General features: G+C 44.6%; 1 protein-coding gene across 2 annotated transcripts in view; it reads right to left on the bottom strand.

Moving 5' to 3' along the window:
* Window positions 1-18,719, bottom strand: part of FECH (ferrochelatase) — a 43,653-nt gene that overhangs the window by 12,255 nt on the left and 12,679 nt on the right. For both annotated transcript variants that reach the window (XM_019531748.1, XM_019531749.1), the window contains exons 2-4: window positions 13,902-14,025; window positions 8,701-8,820; window positions 8,141-8,289 (exon numbers count right to left, since the gene is read on the bottom strand). In XM_019531748.1, coding sequence (XP_019387293.1) covers window positions 8,141-8,289; window positions 8,701-8,820; window positions 13,902-14,025 — 393 coding nt within the window. The remainder of the gene's footprint in view (window positions 1-8,140; window positions 8,290-8,700; window positions 8,821-13,901; window positions 14,026-18,719) is intronic.

Here is an 18,719-nt window from a genome sequence, read left to right as displayed (position 1 = left end):
GAAATGAGCTGTAAGAGTTCCTGTTTCTGCACACGTGCCCAGGAGGAAAAAGATAAATACAGCCTGCAAAAATTCCTTGGGGGACTCAGAGTAATCTGAGTCTTTAACTCTGCTCTGACCCTATTTGCAAATACACCTTTTGTGCTGCTAAATGACTGTGTGTCTGAGAGTCTTTGCGAGCCTCCAAGAAACAAACCGCAATCTTTTGCAACAAGGTCTTCACAACTTTGGCTGTGTGCTGCATCCATAGCTCCAGACCAGCACACACAAGCACAAGTCACTTTACATAAACCAGCAATCATGAGATAGAATGGGAAAGGAACTTGTGTGCCTAACGGAGCACTGCTCTATGGAATTCTACCCTTCCTTTCCAAGCAAAAGAAATGATTTGTTTTATAAACCAGTATGAAATTACCTGTTACATTTTGACAAAAGTATCCTATCAAGCAGGAAAATAAGTTTATTTATAACACAGATCAGTGGTTCTCAAACTTTTTTTTTTGCAGACCACTTGAAAATTGCTGAGGGTCTTGGGAGACCAGTTAATGAACTTTTTTTGTTCTACAAATCAAAGCACAGAACTCAGATTTGAATATCAGTGGTCTTACCTTACAAATACAGATATTCTCGATTGTTCTGCAACCTTTCTGCGGACCACCTAAATGGAGCTCACGGACCAATGGTGGTCTGTGGACCACAGTTTGAGAACCTCTGGCATAAATTATTGCTATTTGATACAGTAAACTGTATTTACTCAGTTCCAAGATGAGGTTTCCCCCTAACTTCCAACATGGGGAAAACAAAGCTTTGCCTTAGAATCAAGTTATCAAGTGAAAATGCAGTACCTGAAGTCATGGGTGGATCCAGGATTTACCAAAGGAGGGGGTGCAGCACATTGCCTCTCAAACCATGATGGGATGGGGACAAGGTGTGGCTAGATATCCCAGGTTGGTGGGGGACACAGGGAGCTAGACAGGAAACAGTGAATCAGTAAGGGCCCCCATCCCCCCCTGCACTGGAATAAGGGGGGGGGGGGAGCACTGAAAAAAACAGCAAAGAGAGTGGGAGTGCAGATGCATGTGAAAGAGACTAGTCTTCAGTTGCAGGTCTAAGAAAGGAGTGAGACTTGCCAGGATTTCCTGGACAGAACCTAAAATAGATTAAAGTAATGCTCGTTAAACTTAGAGCTTGTTAGTTTTTGTCAGCAGGCCTGTTTAGAATAAATAAAACAACACTTCAAATGTTCCATGTGTGAAATCTAATTATTAAGGGAGGTCATCTTAAATTCAAAGTTGTCTTGGATTAGGGTGAAATATGGTATTCTCAAAATGAAACGTATCATTTCTTACTGATTTACAGAGCAAATTATTCCTCTGCTTGGAAAGGAAAGGAAAAATTGCACAGTTTTGCTACCTACTGCCTTGTGTGGTGTCAAACAAGGCAACTAACAACTCAAGGGAACAGTCCGCAATTATCAGTGCTGCAGAGCTTAGTGCTCCACATGACAGAAGTACGAGTGTTAGACAGGAGTTCAGAAAGTTCCAAAATGTTACATCTCAGGCTAAAAGCATTTTTCAAACTATTTTAAGGCAAGCATGTTCTGCACTTGTATTGGTGAATCCTCCAAGATCATCATTAGTATATACAAAAAGCAGTTAGTTCAACTTCTAAAACTGTTGTTACTCCTTAAGCAGTATATTAGGGCTCTAAAATAATAGAACTAGATGCAAAGACTGCACAAATAGATAAAGATAGGGTGGATTTCATTTCGTGACTACACTATAGAGTAAGAGGGAGTGACACTTTTGAGAAATATAGATAAACTCCCTAAAGCCATTAGCTTAACACTTCTATGCAATGAATCCCCCAAGAAACTGCTTTAACTGAAAACACTATCACGTACACTGCAATGGCAAGGTGTAGTTAGTGAGCCTAGGCTCTGAACAAGAGCTATTCTTTATCTACTCTTGCAGAGGCCCACTGCAGAGTCACATTACCGTGTCTGTTGGTAGGGTTGTATTCAACCCTTTAAAACAGACTGATGAGCTGATATTAAGCTCTTCACCAGTTTTGAAACTCTAATACCTAACTATTCACATTTGAAAATGGGTCCTTAATACAAAGGACTGTAAATCACTTGGAGTCCAAAGCATATGTATCATCAACACTGGCCCTGGTTTTCTCAGTTTAAAAATCACAAATTCTGTGATTAAAACCCCCAAATCCACATGTTTTCCCATGATTAAAATGAAACGCCTCTATGCATATAGGTATCAGTTGAACACAATGTTTTATGATACATTTACAATTTTAAAGCAATTTGGAAGCCTACCAGTGCCTCGATTATTATAATAAATTCTAAATACCTATATATTTTGGCATTTGATTTTTTTTTCTATCATGGCAAATCAGAGTTCCCCCTGCCCCTTTCACTCACCAGGATGCAGGCCCAGCTACAGCTGTTCTACCCAGTTACTTTATGGTGCTAAGCATCCCTGATATGTTGGTGCCCTGCCCCTGCCCCTCACTCCCAAGCCACAGCTCCCTCAGCCCTGGCAGTGTTCCTCACTCCCTACTCATGTCCCACTCCAGTTTCCAGCTAAAATTGCTTTGGAAACAGGTATAAATTAACATCTCTAAATCCTACCACTAAAGCTAAATTTGATTCAAATTATTTTTATACCAGCTTGAAAGTCCTGGGGAAGCAGGAGTTTGCACCAGCATAGGTAAAATTGTTTAAAATTTGTTTTAGTGCAAATCCGAGAGTAGCCTGGACTTCAGGCCTCTGCATACATTTCTCATGCTGAACACTGTTAGCAGCTGTTGGGAATCTGAAACTGTGAAACCATGGATTTATGGGTGCAGGTAGTAAAATTGTGGTACATAGGTGCTCCATGAACTTAATCCCATAGTTGGAATATGCACATGCAATAGTCCCTTGGCCCTGCCAGTGCCCCTCACTTCCAACCCATTCCACCCCCAGCCTTCCAGTATGCAAGGTAGGGGGTGTGGGCACAAGACAGGGGGCTGTATCCTGACCAGACCAGCTCCAGACACTCTGCAGCCCAGTGAGCAGGACCCAGCGTGGAAAGGAAAGCTGCTGCCCCACCATGGCCACTGGTCAGCAGAGGTGACATGGAGTTCTGCCCCCATTGCTACTGGGAGGGCAGGGGCACCTCTACTCAGAGAGTATGGTGGTGCGGCACTCCCTCCTATGCTGGATCCCACCTGCTGTGGATGCAGAAATCAGAGGGGAGGGGGCGGCACATGCCTTCCTACCAGTTTCACAGATGTACCTGCAGGAAGCTGTAGGAACTGCTTTCCACCATACTGCCTGGCTATCATGTATGCGCATGTGTGCCCGCACATGCACATGGCGCCCCATGCCCCCCGCTGCAGGCTGGAACTCAGCCAGCCTGCAAGGAGAACCCCACAGTTTTGCAGGTTTCTCTCCTCTGAAGTAGAAAATCTATGATTTTCTCCTTCAGAAAGGGAAAAACTGCATTTTTCCATGGCAAACGGAAAACCAGACCCCCGACTATCACACACAGAACTGTAACTACACAGCAGCTAATTCCAAGGCCAAGGAAACAGCAAAAAAAAAAAAAAAAAGGAGTATGATATTTAGTCCCAGAAAGTTACTGAGCTGCATAGAAACAAAACTCCTTCCTGGGCCTCTCACTTTTCCAGTTTCAATTAACATCTCAGTATTTGTAACATGTACCATAATAGCTAAAGGAGAAAATGCTATCTTGGTATTAATCTCTAGCAGAGTCAGTCAGCAAGTATTTGGCCAAGATCCCTTCTCCTCACATCACTATTTTCCTCTCCTTGGGTATCTGCAGCAGAACAGTTAACTGTGATACAGATACCAGTGCAGTTAGAATGAAGGTAAGCATTCAAGCTTATTCCAAAACAGAGCAGCCCAAAAAGTGATCACTGCTTATGGCTGCTACCAAAGTAGCAGTCTCAACAGAGAGGACCAAGAATTGAGGCCCAACCTTCCAAACAGCTGTTGCCACACATTTCTTGCTGTACCTAGTCTCCCCTAGGCAATGGGTGTAGGGGTTGATCTGCCAAGCCCTTGAAGCTGTACCCACCTGAGTGGAGGGATAAAGAAGTCTGCCATGGATTCTGACCCTGAACATTTTTTGGGGGGGCGGGGAAGCAGAAGAATGTGGTTTCTGGTGGTGCTGCATGTGCATATTTCAACTATGAGATTAAGTTCATAGAGCACCTATGTACCACAATTTCACCACCCTCACCCAAAAATCCAGGGTTTCACAGTTTCAGATTCCCAACAGGTGCTAACAATGTCTGTAATGCCTTGAGTAGGTGCTGTGAGTACAACACTGCCCCCTAGGTCAGGGACCCCCAACTCGCCTTCCATGACTTGTTGGTATATGAAGAAAAGGAAGGGGTTCAGTGGTGTTTTCTTCCCCTGTAGACCTGAAAACAGGGTACTCACAAGCATGCCATGGTGTTCCTCGGAGCTCTGCCTCCCCTACACCCTGTCCACTCGCCAACTGCTCGGGTATTTCATTCGTTGCCCCGACGATCTACGTTGGCCCCCTTAACTATGGGGTCCAGCATTGGCTTCGGTAATCCAGCCTGTCGCCGGAATAATGATATTCCTGGAGCCTCAGTCCCCGGTCTCAAAGGTCTGAGCCACAGGCATCTGGCATCCTCCACCAAGAGGGACACCTCTAGTAACCTTTAATGCTGAGGGGCTGGGGATCACTCCTTTGCAGCAGAACAGCATCTTCTGTGCTGCCACAGCCAGTGCCCGGAGCCTCCACCTGGCCGGCATGCTCCCAATTGGCTTCCTCCCCCACCCTTGCCAGCTTCCGGTAGGGTTTTTTAATTCCCCATGGTGACAGCATCAGCTGCTGCAATCAGCTGGTCACTAGCCCGCCCGGGAAGCAGCTGCTTGAAGAGCTGGTGGAACCAGGTAGCGTGGCTCCTGCTCTGCCCCTGCCCATCCAGATGGTAAGTTTCCCAGGATATGGGGTGTTCTCTCTCCCTCATTCTGGGAATGCTGTGGTTTGTCCCCAGTGTTCTCAGCAGCTGTGGGGGCTTCTCGCCACCACAATGTCCAACATGAGAAATATACGCAGAGGCCTAAAGCCCAGGATACACACAGATTTGCACTAAAACAAATGTAAAACTAAATTTCAGTGACACAGGTTGTAGCTGTATTGGTCTACAGGCAAAAGGAATCAGAACTTTTGGCAGAAGTGATACCTTCTATTTGACCACCTAGATATTTGCAAAAAAAAAAAAATCTTTATTTGCAAGTTTTCAGGCATATTCACTTGCAAATAAAGACATTTTTTAGCAAATATATAGTTAGTCTAATAAAATATATTACCTATGCCACAAGTTCTGATTCCTTTTGCCTGTAGACCAATATGGCTACAACCTGTATCCCTAAAACATGGAAGATATCGATTTTAGCCATTTTTTAAATGAAAGCTTCCTAATTTTACAAGAAAGCAGCAACATCTACCACCTGGAAACCTGAAAGCTGACACCTTGCTCCTGCCTTTTGTTCAAGCTAAATGTGTACGTTCACAGAGATCAGAGGCACTTCAACACAAGAGAAACTCCTTGCCCAGGAAAGCATTCCATCTTCCCACACTCCTGTGAAATATGAAACATCATAACCAGAAGATTAGAACTATAACATCATAACTAGAACTATTCCAAGTGATCTTACAACACTTGATGATCTTCCGAGTTCCCTTCCAACCCTGATGTCTATAAAATCTATGAACCTTCAGCTCTTCCATGAAATATGAATTTTCATTTCCACCTAGGAAAAATGTTACAATCTTTGCATTTCCCTATGCCTGAAGAGGGTAAATGTGCAAAAAAAGCCTGCAAATAAAGCTTTTTTTTGCAAATATCTAGTTGGTCTAATAAAAGATATCACCTCTGCCATGAATTATGAAACAAATGTCACCTATGCTGGTGCAAACTCCTGCATCAACAGGATTTTCAAACTGGTTTAAAAATCATTTGAGTCAGGTTAGCTTTAATGTTAGGATTATGGGGTGTTTATTTGTACCCATTTCCAAAGCAATTTTAGCTGGAAGCTACAGTGGGAGAAAAGCAGGAGGGTGGATGATTCTGACCATGCCCTGTTCACCCTCTGGTTCAGCCTCCACACACTGCTATTCCACAGGATGCTGGGCTAGATGGATCTATGATCTGACCCAGTAAATGGAATTGCTTGTTCTCTCTCATGGCAAGTGTCATGTGTGAATCAGGCCTTAAATCAACAAAAAAGTATCACATTTCTTTTATATGGATTTCCACTAGCTGGAGTGGACAGGGTCATAGAGACCCAGCAAACTTGGGAGGTGAGACAGACTTTTACAAAGATTAACAAGCTTGCTCTCTTTTCAGACTCTACCCCAACTGATAGAGTGCTTACAAAAGACTATATCTCCTTTTTGTTGCCCCATGCAGGGCAAGCCAGACTGTTAAGGCTTATCTACTGTTCTAGTCCCAAGGGAGGAACCCTTATGCCCTTGGGTGGAGCTGACAGCAGTCATCTTATGCACTGTAGAGTTCAACCATAAAAATCTTTCTTCCAGCAATAGTATAGAGATCAGACCCAGTTTGTGCTAAACCTTTTATCCTTCATGAACTGTTAACAATTCAGTTTAACAGATTCAGACTGTACACACACTATTAGCCTGGATGTGCTCTTTAAATATCCATAAAAAAACAAGACCAAGGGCATCCAAAGAGACCTCCTCAAAAGCCCCTGAAGCATGGCCACCCTACTGAAAGCTACCCAACCCCCAAAACCCCTGGGGCACAGCTAAAGCATACCAAAAATACCCAAGCCTCCATATTCAGGCTGCGTATTTAAATAGTTATTTAATAACACTCCAGTTGAGCTGCATCTGCACTGAGAAGTAAAGCACTGTACCCTTGCTTCAAGAGCAACAGGACAGGAATAACACAAAGTCTCGTGAGTTGTAGCTGCTGGCAATGTTAACAGTGTGGCAGTGAGAAAGGCTAACTGACAGCAGTAGGGTCTGCTCTGCTCTACAGTTAGCTCATTCTGAGGCAGCACTGTGTGTACGAATTTTATGACACAGTGACTGTTGTCACTATGATGCACATCACGGTGCCCAATCATATTCTTGGTAATGTCAAGGAACAGAAGATGAAGCCCCTGCTTTAAAGGAGAGCCTTTCACTCAGTGACAGGGGACAAGACCTTCCTGTAACTGAAACGGTGACATTGGTGTCCAGGGCAGTGACCACAGGGATAGAACCACTTTTCTTCCAGAAAAAAATACATACATCTTAAGTTACACTGGAGATTATAAAGCCATTCACAAAAGCACCAGCCTGCATCCCAGATCCACACTGACTTCTCTGTGCTGGTAATTACATCAATCTTTTGCCTCTCACTCCAGCTTTATTAGACAAACTTCCTCCATTCAAAGACGCTCCTCTCTTTCCTGTTTTCCCAAGATAAAAGTCGTCTCAAAAACCCTTTAGTTGTGACTATAACAGTCCTGATAGGGATGCAACCTCTAAACGTGGACTTCCTACATCTCTAGATGCTAGAAACTGTAAGGGAAGAGGGGCAGGGGACAGGTCAGTCTGGATGGGCCCTGTACTGACACTCTTCTCCTTAGCACCTGCTCTGAACCACTGTAAGATACAGGCTGCTGGGTTAGATGGACCTATAGTCTCACCCGGTACACTATCTCTAGTATGTTCTAACCCAGCTGGTTCAAATACTGGTAGCAGTTTTACCACAGCAATGCAAAGCTCAGCATATGCTGCAGCTCCTGTTCAGGAAACTGGGTAAATGCTGAGATTATTAGCTTAGCTCAATGGCATCACAGTTAGATTGCTACCAGTACCCAAGTTAGCAAGTAACAGCAGAGTATACTTCCCACAACACAAGCACCATGCACTATACATGTTTACTTCTTCAAAAGTAAGCACTCTACAACAAGAGTATCATTTTCATGTGCGTTTTACACAGGACTGAACATACTGCTGGCACTCAAACAATAAGAGGTGTGAAAGTGAAAACTAATTCACATATACATGTAGTTTCAATAGACAAAAGCCTCCTAAACAAGTGTACTAAAGTGTAAAAGTACCAGTGTGAGGAGACATTCCATCCAGCAGTTTCACCATGCCTTCTCCTTGTACAGCAGTCCATTTCTTAATTGGTGATCCGCCTCCAATCTTGCTATATTGTTCCTGAATTTTTGGTGTGCGACGTTTGGCAATGAATGGTGCCAACTTACTGAAACATCCAAAAACATAATCCCCATTATCTCCTCTTTGCCTTCAGCAAGCAAACAATCATTCCCACCACCAAGTAAGTTGTTAATTCATCATGATTGTGGACTCAGCATTATTCTAGAATACTATTTTATGATCTAATTCACTTTCATGGATCTGGTAGATGGCAATTAAGAAAGTTACAAAGGACTGTGATTCTAGATGAAGGACCTGACCTAAGACTCACTACTTCTCAGAGACCTGCAATATGATTTAGGAGTACCAAGAATTCATGAGACATTCAGAACCATTCTTGGCCTCAGAAAATGCTGACAGGCAGAAGAATAGCACAGTTCTGTATGCAGCTCACAATGGTACTAAAACATGAACACGCAACGTAAAACCCAGCAGCAAAGTGCCCAGTGTTACTTACTTTTGTACAGGAAGCGTCATTAGGTCTTTATCTAGAAAAAGCCTAAGGAGAAACTCGTGGACATCCTCCAGCGTTTCTGGGCCTCCCATGTTTAACAACAGAACTCCAGTTTTAGGCTTCCTATAAGCAGTAAGGGGGGTGGGGAGGGAAAGTCATGCTTTTAGGTCACAGTGTAGCTTGCAACAACAATATAATCAGCCTAGCTCCTGGTCTTTCTGTATAAAATGAAGATCACTTTACATGCTAATTCCAGAACACCCAATTCTTATGTTATTATATTTAGTAATGTTTTATTCCAGCCCTTTGAAATCAGTGGATCTACTCAAGGTATAAGCTTCTACTCCTTAAGAGTAAACCTATATGCCTGTGACTTTAAGATACCTGATGAAGTACTATGCAACAAACTAGGAAATTCCTTCTATCTGTTTATGTAAATATACAAAGTATTAGCAGCTGGGGACTTCACCCCCGTAAGCATCCTTCAGTATCATACATCTTATAACCAAGAACTTAACTAAACCTTCCATCCTTTATATATTAAACACTGCAATTAAGTGAGTAACAGGTTCAAGGGACATACCTTTGCTGAATGCCAGCAACTCATTTTAGCCAAATAACTGCTGTGCCTTGGGCTCATCAGAAAACATACTACAGTGCACACAAAAATCCTTCGCTGCTGAAGGAATGGCTTAGATCAGCGATCAGCAGGACCATCCCTGGGTGGGTGGGGGGGGGAAAAAAAAAAATCGGGATGACCACCCTGGGCCCTGCGCTTTGGGGGGCCCCACGGACAGTGCCATACGGGACCTGCCGTGGCTGCCATGTGCTGCTGCTGCCGGCTCTGGCTGGGGGGCTAATGGGGCTCAGCCCCCTCCAAACAGCAGGCAGCAGCAGGTAGACTGTGCATGGGCTGCTGCAGTGGAGGGGAGGGGAGGGCACACTCAGCTACCCCATGCTCGCAGCCAGCACTGCAGCTGGCTCAGTTGCATGCAGGCAAGTAAATTTCTTTTTATCTTCTTTATCACCCTGGGCTTGGGGGTGGGGGCAGATAGAGACCCCCACAGTGCCGGGGAGAGCGGTTTAGGGGAAGGGCGAATCATTCACCCCTGTGCCTGCCCCCTCCCTGCTTCACAATGGGGATTGTCCCATGACCTGGACTGGCTGAAGCCCCATTCACCGTGACTGGGGCCCCAGCTGAGCCAGGTTGTGGGACAGTCAGAGCCCAGTGGCTCCTCTGGGGGCATGGGCGGGTGGCTCCCACCACTGCATGCGCCATGGGAAACCAAGAAGGGGGAGGGAGGGCAGTTCCACCTCCCTCCTGGCTCCCCTGCGCCACATCCCTGGACAAGCCGCCGAGCTCCGATTGTCCCATGACCGGCCTGCCCAGGACCCCAGTCATGAGGAATCAGATCCCAGCTGGGCCGGGTCGTGGGACAATCAGAACCCGGCAGCCACTCCAGAGGCGCAGTGCAAGGGAGAGCAGCATCTGCAAGCTGCACTCTGGTCCACGCCTCACCGCCACTCCTTCAAAAGTGGCATGGCACCATGTGCCTCACTGCCCAGCCCGCCCCGCAGCTGAACGCATATGACTGCGCCCACCACTTTCAAAGCAGCGGCAGCAGGGAGGCAGAGAGGCAAAGAGCCCTCTGGCCCAGCAGTGCAGTCAAGGCTGGCCCCGCTCTGGCCCGTGGCTCTGGGCCCCCCCAGGTGGTGCACAGCTGGGGCTGGGAGGCAGCTGGAGCTGGTGTGGCATGGTGCCAGGCAATGCCGCTTCCCCCACCATGGCCCTTTCCTCTTCCCCCACAGACTTTTCAATGCGGGGGGCACGCACATGTTCAGCCCCGCCCCAATTTTTTTCTTCTTCCTCCACCTATGCTGCTCGACACCCCCCACGCCCCAGGCCCTGCACAGGCTGATATGCCCTGGGCCCCGCACACCCCTAGGGACAGCTCTGGAGATCAGCCACTTTTTGGAAACAGTGGGCTGAATTAATACAGCTCAGTCCAAAGGCAGGCAGCTGCTTGCAAGGTAACCACTGCCACCAAATCACACTCAATGGCTCAGCTTTGTGGACTAAATTAAAAAAATAAATTAAATCAAATATTGCTTGGTGGGCCAGATCTGGCCCATAAGCCATAGGTCTGCATAAGGTAATCTGAATAGGTCTCTTCTCTCTGTAATTATTTTACAGAGTATAACTGAACATTCATTCATTCTGTGGCTGTCATACAAAATGTCAGCGTCAATAGCACTGGTGCAACTGCAGCTAACTGGTAACCTGGTGGTGCCTGCAATGAGCCCATTTCTTCCATAGGTCCTACAGATGGAGACAATATGCTCAAGGTCATACTGAAGGTCAATGGCAGGGCACAGAACTGAACCCAGGTTTCTCAGCATCTTGACCACAGGCCTACTCTTTTTCTCCAGAAGTGATGAAAGGGACAGCCAGTCCACAAACAGAGGCATAGAATCATAGAAGTCGGGTCGGAAGGGACCTTGTAGATCTTCAAGTCCGACCCCCTACCTGGGCAGGAGAAAAAAAACTAGATTCAAATGAGTCCAGCCAGGTAGGCATCAAGCCTCTTCTTAAAGACCCCCAGGGTAGAAGCCAGCACCACTTCCCTTGGAAGTTGGTTCCAGCTCCTAGCCACCCTGACTGAGAAGTAGTTCTTACAGATGTCTAATCTAAACCTACTCTCCAATAATTTGTGTCCATTGTTCCTTGTCATGCCAGGGGGCGCTAGGGGAAACAGCGTCTCCCCCAAACCCTTCTGGTCCCCCCCCTTGAGAGTTTATAGACAGTCACCAGGTCCCCCCTCAGCCTTTTCTTGCGAAGGCTGAACAGGTTTAGGTCCCGCAGTCTTTCATTGTAGGGTCTGCCCTGTTGTCCCTGGATCATGCGGGTGACCCGCCTCTGGACCCTTTCAATGTTGTCCACATCCCTCCTGAAATGGGGCTCCCAGAACTGGATGCAGTACTCCAGCTGTGGCCTGACCAGCGTCGCATAGAGGGGGAAGATCACCTCCCTGGCTCTACTTGAGATGCACCCGCGTAAATTCTTTTTATTTGGAAATACCGGCAGTCCTCAACTTACAACATTTTGAGTTACAACGTTTCACACTTACAATGCTTATAAATTGATACCCTGTTTCAACTTTACAACACCAGTTTCGACTTACAACGCTTGATCCGATGCAATGCCAGCAAACAAGTTCGCTGCATCACTCATTTCCCTGGAGAACATCTGCCCAAACTTCCTTGGACGCTTTCCTTAAGAAGCAGACAAGACTCCAGAAAAATCTGCAGCCAAGACTCCTGAGAAGACTCCAGCCAAAAACCCTTCAAAAAGTCCAACCAAGAGCCCTTCAAAATGTCCAAAGTCACCTCAAAGAAGTCCTTCCAAATCATAATGATTGCTATTTACAATATAAATATGTTAAATGTCGCTATATTACTCATCTATAATTGATAGAGTACAAAATTCTAGGGTATTTTTGGTGAAAACAGGATATCGGAGGACATGCTCCATTTATAACATTGATTCTTATGAGAAAATTGGTTCCGAGTTACGTTTCGATTTAAGACGCGGTTTTCAGGAACCAGTTGTGTCATAAGTCTGAGGACTGCCTGTATTGGATTCTTTACTCTGCTCCAGTATATTATAACACTCAGAGGGCACAGCGTGGCCAAAAAATTGAGTCAAATAGCTTGCCAATAGTTCTCCTATGAGAAGGAAACTCACTGCTAGAACAAGTCCATTAGCAGTATGCCCAGCACCTACTCCTTCCCACCCCTGGCACAGGAAACACGCCTGGTGTGGGACTGCCAGGCAAGAAAAATAGTCAAAGCTCCACTCTGCTACTGTCTGACTGCTACTGGAGTAGGGTCCAGGTGCAGGACAGGCTCAAGCTCATAATGGTGATTAAAATGTGCAAAATGGAAAGCACAAGCACTTTGTTTTCCATAAGTGAAGCAGTCAAAGTTGCATAGGACATGGATACTTTTTATGGCTTCAGGAGTCTAGTATGCAGGAACTATCACGTTTCCATCCCAGCTCTGACATGGACCTTCTCAAAGTTGAAGCAACTCACTTCTCTTTTAACTTTTTGCATGTGCAAACACCCTTCACCATGTCGTGAGAATCAGCATTTTCAAAGTGCCCCAAAATCCATGGATAGAAGGCACCTCTCATAAAGCTGAAAATAAGTGAATTGGTGTCTCAAGCTAGAAAATAATTGTTGTCACTCCATTCATTATACATTATTTTCTAAAAATACAAAGCATAAGGCTTTCACTGAAAATTGCGAGCTGGTTCTTTCAGAGTAGTCTAGGAAGCTTAGACACACATCTTCCATTAAGGGAAGCCGCATATGTACGTTCACTAGATATGTAAAAAATTAACAATTCTACATTTCCCTCCTCCTTCCCATAACAAATCCCAGGACATTTTACAGAGTAAATACTTAAGCAAGAGACACACCCAACACTATTATTTATATTACTATAGTCCCTGCACCCCTAGTCACGTACCACAACTGCACTGTGCTTCACATCGTCCAGAAAGAACAAAGAGCAAAAGACAGTACTTGTCCTAAAATGTTCACAAAGCTAAGAGAAAACAGGCAGGGAGAGGAAAGAAGGGAGAAAGAGGAGACCATACACAAGGATACAATGAGACTTCACTTATTGTAAAACAACAGATTCCCCCTACTAAGTTTGAGCTTTGAAAAGTAAAGTGTATCCTGGAGAAGAGCAGGGTCAGAGGTGACTTGGTGACAGCCTATAAGTACTTAAGGGGTGTGCATCAGAATCTGGGGGAACATCTGTTCACCAGAGCACCCCAGGGGATGACAAGGTCCAATGGTCACAAACTCTTTCAAGACCATTTTAGGCTGGACATAAGGAAAAACTTCTTTACTGTCCAAGCCCCCAAGGCCTGGAAAAGACTCCCCCCAGAAGTGGTGCAAGCACCTACTCTGGACACTTTCAAGAAATATTTGGACTTTTATCTTGCTGGGACCCTTTGGTCCTAGCTGACTTCCTGCCCTTTGGGCAGGGGGCTGGGCCCAATGATCTTATGAGGTCCCTTCCAGCCCTAATTTCTATAAAAGTGTTAACATCATCACTGAGGAGTACAGAGAGCAGGTGTCTCACAATTCAATTGCTACCAGCATGGAAGAGGCTCAAGCCTAAATTCTTACCTCTTTTCTGGCTGACTTTGAAGCTTTGTGCTTTTTGTTTCTAAGGCTGCTGTTGCTGTTGTGGTTGCAGTTCCCTGACCTCTCCACTGTATTTGGACTGTGACCTGACTTCTGCTTTTCACAGCTAGAGAGAGATTAAAATGTATGTTAGTTCATAAACAGGCAAAGGATTTTTACAGGATGCAATAGATTCCCCCAGTACCTACTTGAATGCACTGGTGGTCAAACAATATTTGATATTTTTCTTCAAGCCCTAACTCCGAGAATGAAGCAACTTTAGAAAAGTCAGAAGTTTTGTTGGTTTGCTTTATATTAAGGTTGCTATCCCACAAAGATGCAGAGAAAAGCTTGAAGACATAACCCCAAAACACCCTACAGGTTCAAAACTCAAAACTAAGAAGTAATTTTATAACTATATATAAAATAAATTATACAGTCCCATCTTTAAGTCAAGCTCATAATTTCTGAATAGTTGAGGATACTGCAACAGAGCCAAGGAAAATGAAGCACTGCACTTCAGTGTTTGGGCATGTCTAGCGCATGCTGTATTGCTCAGCATACACATACCAGCAAATTGGAAGCACAATGGCAGGGCTAAGTGAGGAAATTTGATATACTTACACTCTATACGTATTCTACAGACAGACAACTGCAGTCAGCTCAGCTGTCATGCTACTACCTTTCACAAGCCTTTATTCATAAAACTGTAGTCTTAAATCTGGTGTGTGTTATCTAAGAATCAAACCTCAAGTTTCTGGGCTTTAAACCCATTTGCTCTGATGCTGCCGACTTGTTCTTTAGCCTGACTCAGGGCTGCAGTATACTGACCCAGCAATTTCACAGAATTGATTCAGGGCCAATTCAACCAGGGATCTCTAGTTTTTTGTAGGTAGCAGCCATCTTGTCTTCATATGTGCACTAGCTCTTTCCCCACTGCTCCCTGGGCTCTAGTTTCTGCCAGAATATGGCAAAAAACCCAAAAGCAGAGGGGGATAAGAAAGACTGTTGAGTGTTGATAACAATGCATTTCGAACACAGCATTTGCTTTCCCGCCAAAGGCCGAGGGAATCACCTTACTGACAGTTCCAAGGTTTCTCGTTATTAAGTCCAACTTCTAAGAGCAAAACATTTCTAAGCAACTGACAACAATGAATAGTCTGTCACCTTGGACAATTCACAGCCTCTCAGTCTCAGGTTCCCCATCCATCTTTTTTGGGCAATATTTCCAACTACCTCATGGGAGTTCTGAGAATTCACACTGATAAATCATTTTGGCTATCCTGCAGCAATACCCAAATAAGTGTAAACCAGCTAGGTCAGGTACCAGAAGCAGTTCTGCCCCTGTAGCACAGATATCTACATAGGCTAATTTACTGTGCTGAGAAGCTAGCTGGGGTACTTCTACCCTCCCCTACCTCCCTCTGCAGCATAGAAAAACCGTTAGCAATATTCTGATAGAGGTAAGAAGCATCCTCGAGATCCACTGAAATCAATAGCTAATTGAGGTAAAGGACACCTTCTGGGACCATGGATGTGTACATGGATTATTACTGGTTTAAGTATTTATAGCACAATATATTCATAGTGGTTCAGAAAGGAGCAGTCTATGGTATTTGTGCCAACTTAAGCATTTGTGTTCTCTGATTTTTTTTCTTCCTTCTCCTAAACTTTTAAGGTTACTAAATTTATTGAAGTCTTGATCCAGGAGAGAGTTACCACAATAAACACCAAATGAAGGTTTTAACTGCAATATTAATTCACCTACATTACAAGTATGTTATTTTCTATTTTACATCTTAAAATGGGTAGATTATACACATTTGTGTATGTATCATAAAGGACAGATCCTAAAATTCATAAAATATCCAATGCTACTAATGGAATCTTATTTTACATTTCCTGATTCTTTTGGTGGTTTCAAATGTGCAACCATTTAACCTTAATCTTAACAAAAGGTGCTTCTCCCCACCACGGTTTGGTTTCAGGACTATCAAAAACATGCTATTCCACACTGCTAAGGCTCAATTCTGTCATTTTACTAATGTGTAATTACTACAGATTTCTGTGCATCTTCTAAGGCTTATATGGCACGTCTCCATAAAAGTGTTGCCATACTACATTACTTCATTATTATCTATAAACTTTTCCTAATAATGCACTACAGGGCAACAATAAGTCCTTATTCCCAAGAGTACATGCAATAATTACACATCTGAAATCACAGCCTATCATAAATTTACTTTACAGAGAAACACCATTAAAACAAATTATGTACATCATTCATATTTTCTTCAGTGTCCAAAGTTATTTGCTTAGCAAATAGGCTTAATTTTACAGTAATCACATCCTTAGCAGATAATTACCTTGTTCTCATTACATTACTTAACTTTTTTTTAAGTTACTACTACATGAATTGACATCTGCCATTGAAACAGAGAAGAGATTATCAACTAATCACATGCAGTAAGTGCAGTGGTCTCAAAAGGCTGAATTCTCACTGTTAACTGGTAGAATATTCTAAGTCAAACTCTCTTCTGTCAAAGCTGGAAGACAAGAAGATGCAAATTACTTAGCTGAAGTCTATGACGATGGAAGAGCCAGATAACTAATTTATCTTTCCTTTTGTCAAACAAAATGTTGGCCTCATTATAGATGAACTGGATGAAATTCTACAAGCCATTATACAGGAGGGTAGAATACATCTTAAGGTCCCTTCTGACCTATATAAAGTTGGGGGGGGTCCTCCCTTCCGTAAAACCCATTTAGCTCATCTCCTCAGCAGAGATGCTGCACTTTGTACCTTGTCTTTGTAAATTCAACTCCAAACTGCTGGTTCTCAACCTTGTCAGATTTGAGGCACCCCTTAAGATAAACGCACTCACCAAGAAGTCCAGCTCTTAAGTTTTCACTCGTTTTTTTGCCTGCAGATCATAATAAAGCAGTTTTCTGTTGCAAAGAGCTCAGAAAGACCAAAAGAGTTCAGAATGGTTTTAACATTATGGATTCCTATTTACTATGACACCCTAGATGAGAATCAGGGGCTCTAATCTGTTTACTGAATATTCTGTAATGTGGACCTTACCGATCTCAACCTACACAGGCTATCATCTTGCAAATGAAAAATCATCTCTCTTCCTTCCAATAACCAGGAACTGCCACAAGAGCTGGAGTACACCAACTAATCATTCACCCCCAAATCGAACTGCAAAGCAGCTTAGTGATAAGGACATAGAGGGCCCATTATGCCATACTAAGAGAGCCCAAGCTGGATGATCAGAGTACATCCCATCTCTTTTCACTGTTTAGTCTGAGCTGAGAACACCTGGTATTTTTCATGGACTCCTAGTAAGATTAATCATTTTTAAACCACACTCCTATTTGCCCAACGGCACTTGGGACTGGTTGCATTTAAAAGTCTCTCTGAACAATAACAGATAAGATAGCATACAGTAACAAAAAATACTAGTACAGCAACCCAAGCACATGAGACCCTACCTACATCTGTAGATCTATGATTTCCCTGAGGAGAAGAGTAGCCACGGAAGTTGCGCAGGGAGGATGTTTTTCTGAGTTTTTTTAAGTTAGTAAGGTGTTATCATGCAGAGTCACAGACCCTACCTGCAGACTCTGAAACATACTTCAAAATGATGTATTGGACACGCACACTGAGAACTGCTATTTTATTAACTGCAGTATGTTTTAAATAATTGTTATTTGAATGCCTGGGTTTTTAAAACCTATTTTTGACTGAAATGTCATGTTGGATGGCTGATCCATTAAAAAAAAAATACTTGTTCTAAAATACTTGACAGTATTTGACCAGTCAGTCGATCAAGTGTTTTAAGCATAACGTGTTATAACCATAAATAGGAAGACTTTAATCTTCAATAGGTTAGATACTTATGCTAATCACAAAAAACAAGTTGTCTGTTATTGTGCAAGTTAAATACAAAAAAACCCAACTGGAATGAATTATTACTACTAACGTCATGTGACTGTAAATGGGAATGATATCCAAGACATTTTTCTCCTAGGCTTTTGTCCCAGAACCCCAGCTTTTCTATGCTGCTTGTTTTGGTCCCTCCTTTAGCACCATGGTTCTTGCCGCCCTGCAGAGCTTAAGGGGCAGGAAGAGGACATTGGAAGAGCCCCAGAGAGGGGAGCAGGGCAGGGAGTGGCTACTCCTAAATGCAGACCATGTAGCCTGGCTCTTGCAGGACAAGAAGCCCTCACCCCTGCCCCTCCTAACGTAAGATGACACCCTTGTCCAATGTAAATCATAGGCCACTACCTTCTGAAGGGCATTCTTGGTCTCAGGGGCTCAATGACAGCGGGTAGTTACCAGCCTGCCACCCTGGGCAAACAACACATTTTCATGCACATGCTCAAACGCACCCCAAACTGCCTTCCAGGGCTGCAAAGGGCTCAAGCATCCTCTCCCTCCACCCCAATACCTCCCAGGGCTGCAAAGGGCTCAACCCCACCCTGACACGCCTCCCAGGGCTGCAAAGGGCTCAAGCGCCCCTTCAAAAAACGCCTCCCAGGGCCAATGTCCGTGGTCCCCAGGGGAGACGCAGTCAGCGGGCCAGGCGAGTGACTCTGGCCGTGATCAAGGAGGTGAGCCGGACAGGGCGGGTCGCGGGTGAGCTGGGGCCCGTCAAGGCTTGCGGCGCGGGGGCAGCAGAGGTCGCTCGAGCCCCGGGGCCGAGGCGCAGGCAGGAGGGCTGTGCCCCGCGCGCGGACACAGCGACGCGAGCTCTGCCGGCCGGCTGCGTGCGGGCAGCTCCGGCCCGGGCCGCATGCGGCGCGCACCCCCCC

Source organism: Crocodylus porosus, unplaced genomic scaffold (assembly GCF_001723895.1).
Source record: "Crocodylus porosus isolate Cpor-Errol unplaced genomic scaffold, CroPor_comp1, whole genome shotgun sequence".
Lineage (NCBI taxonomy): Eukaryota > Metazoa > Chordata > Crocodylia > Crocodylidae > Crocodylus > Crocodylus porosus.
This window is presented reverse-complemented; position numbering and strand designations above follow the sequence as displayed.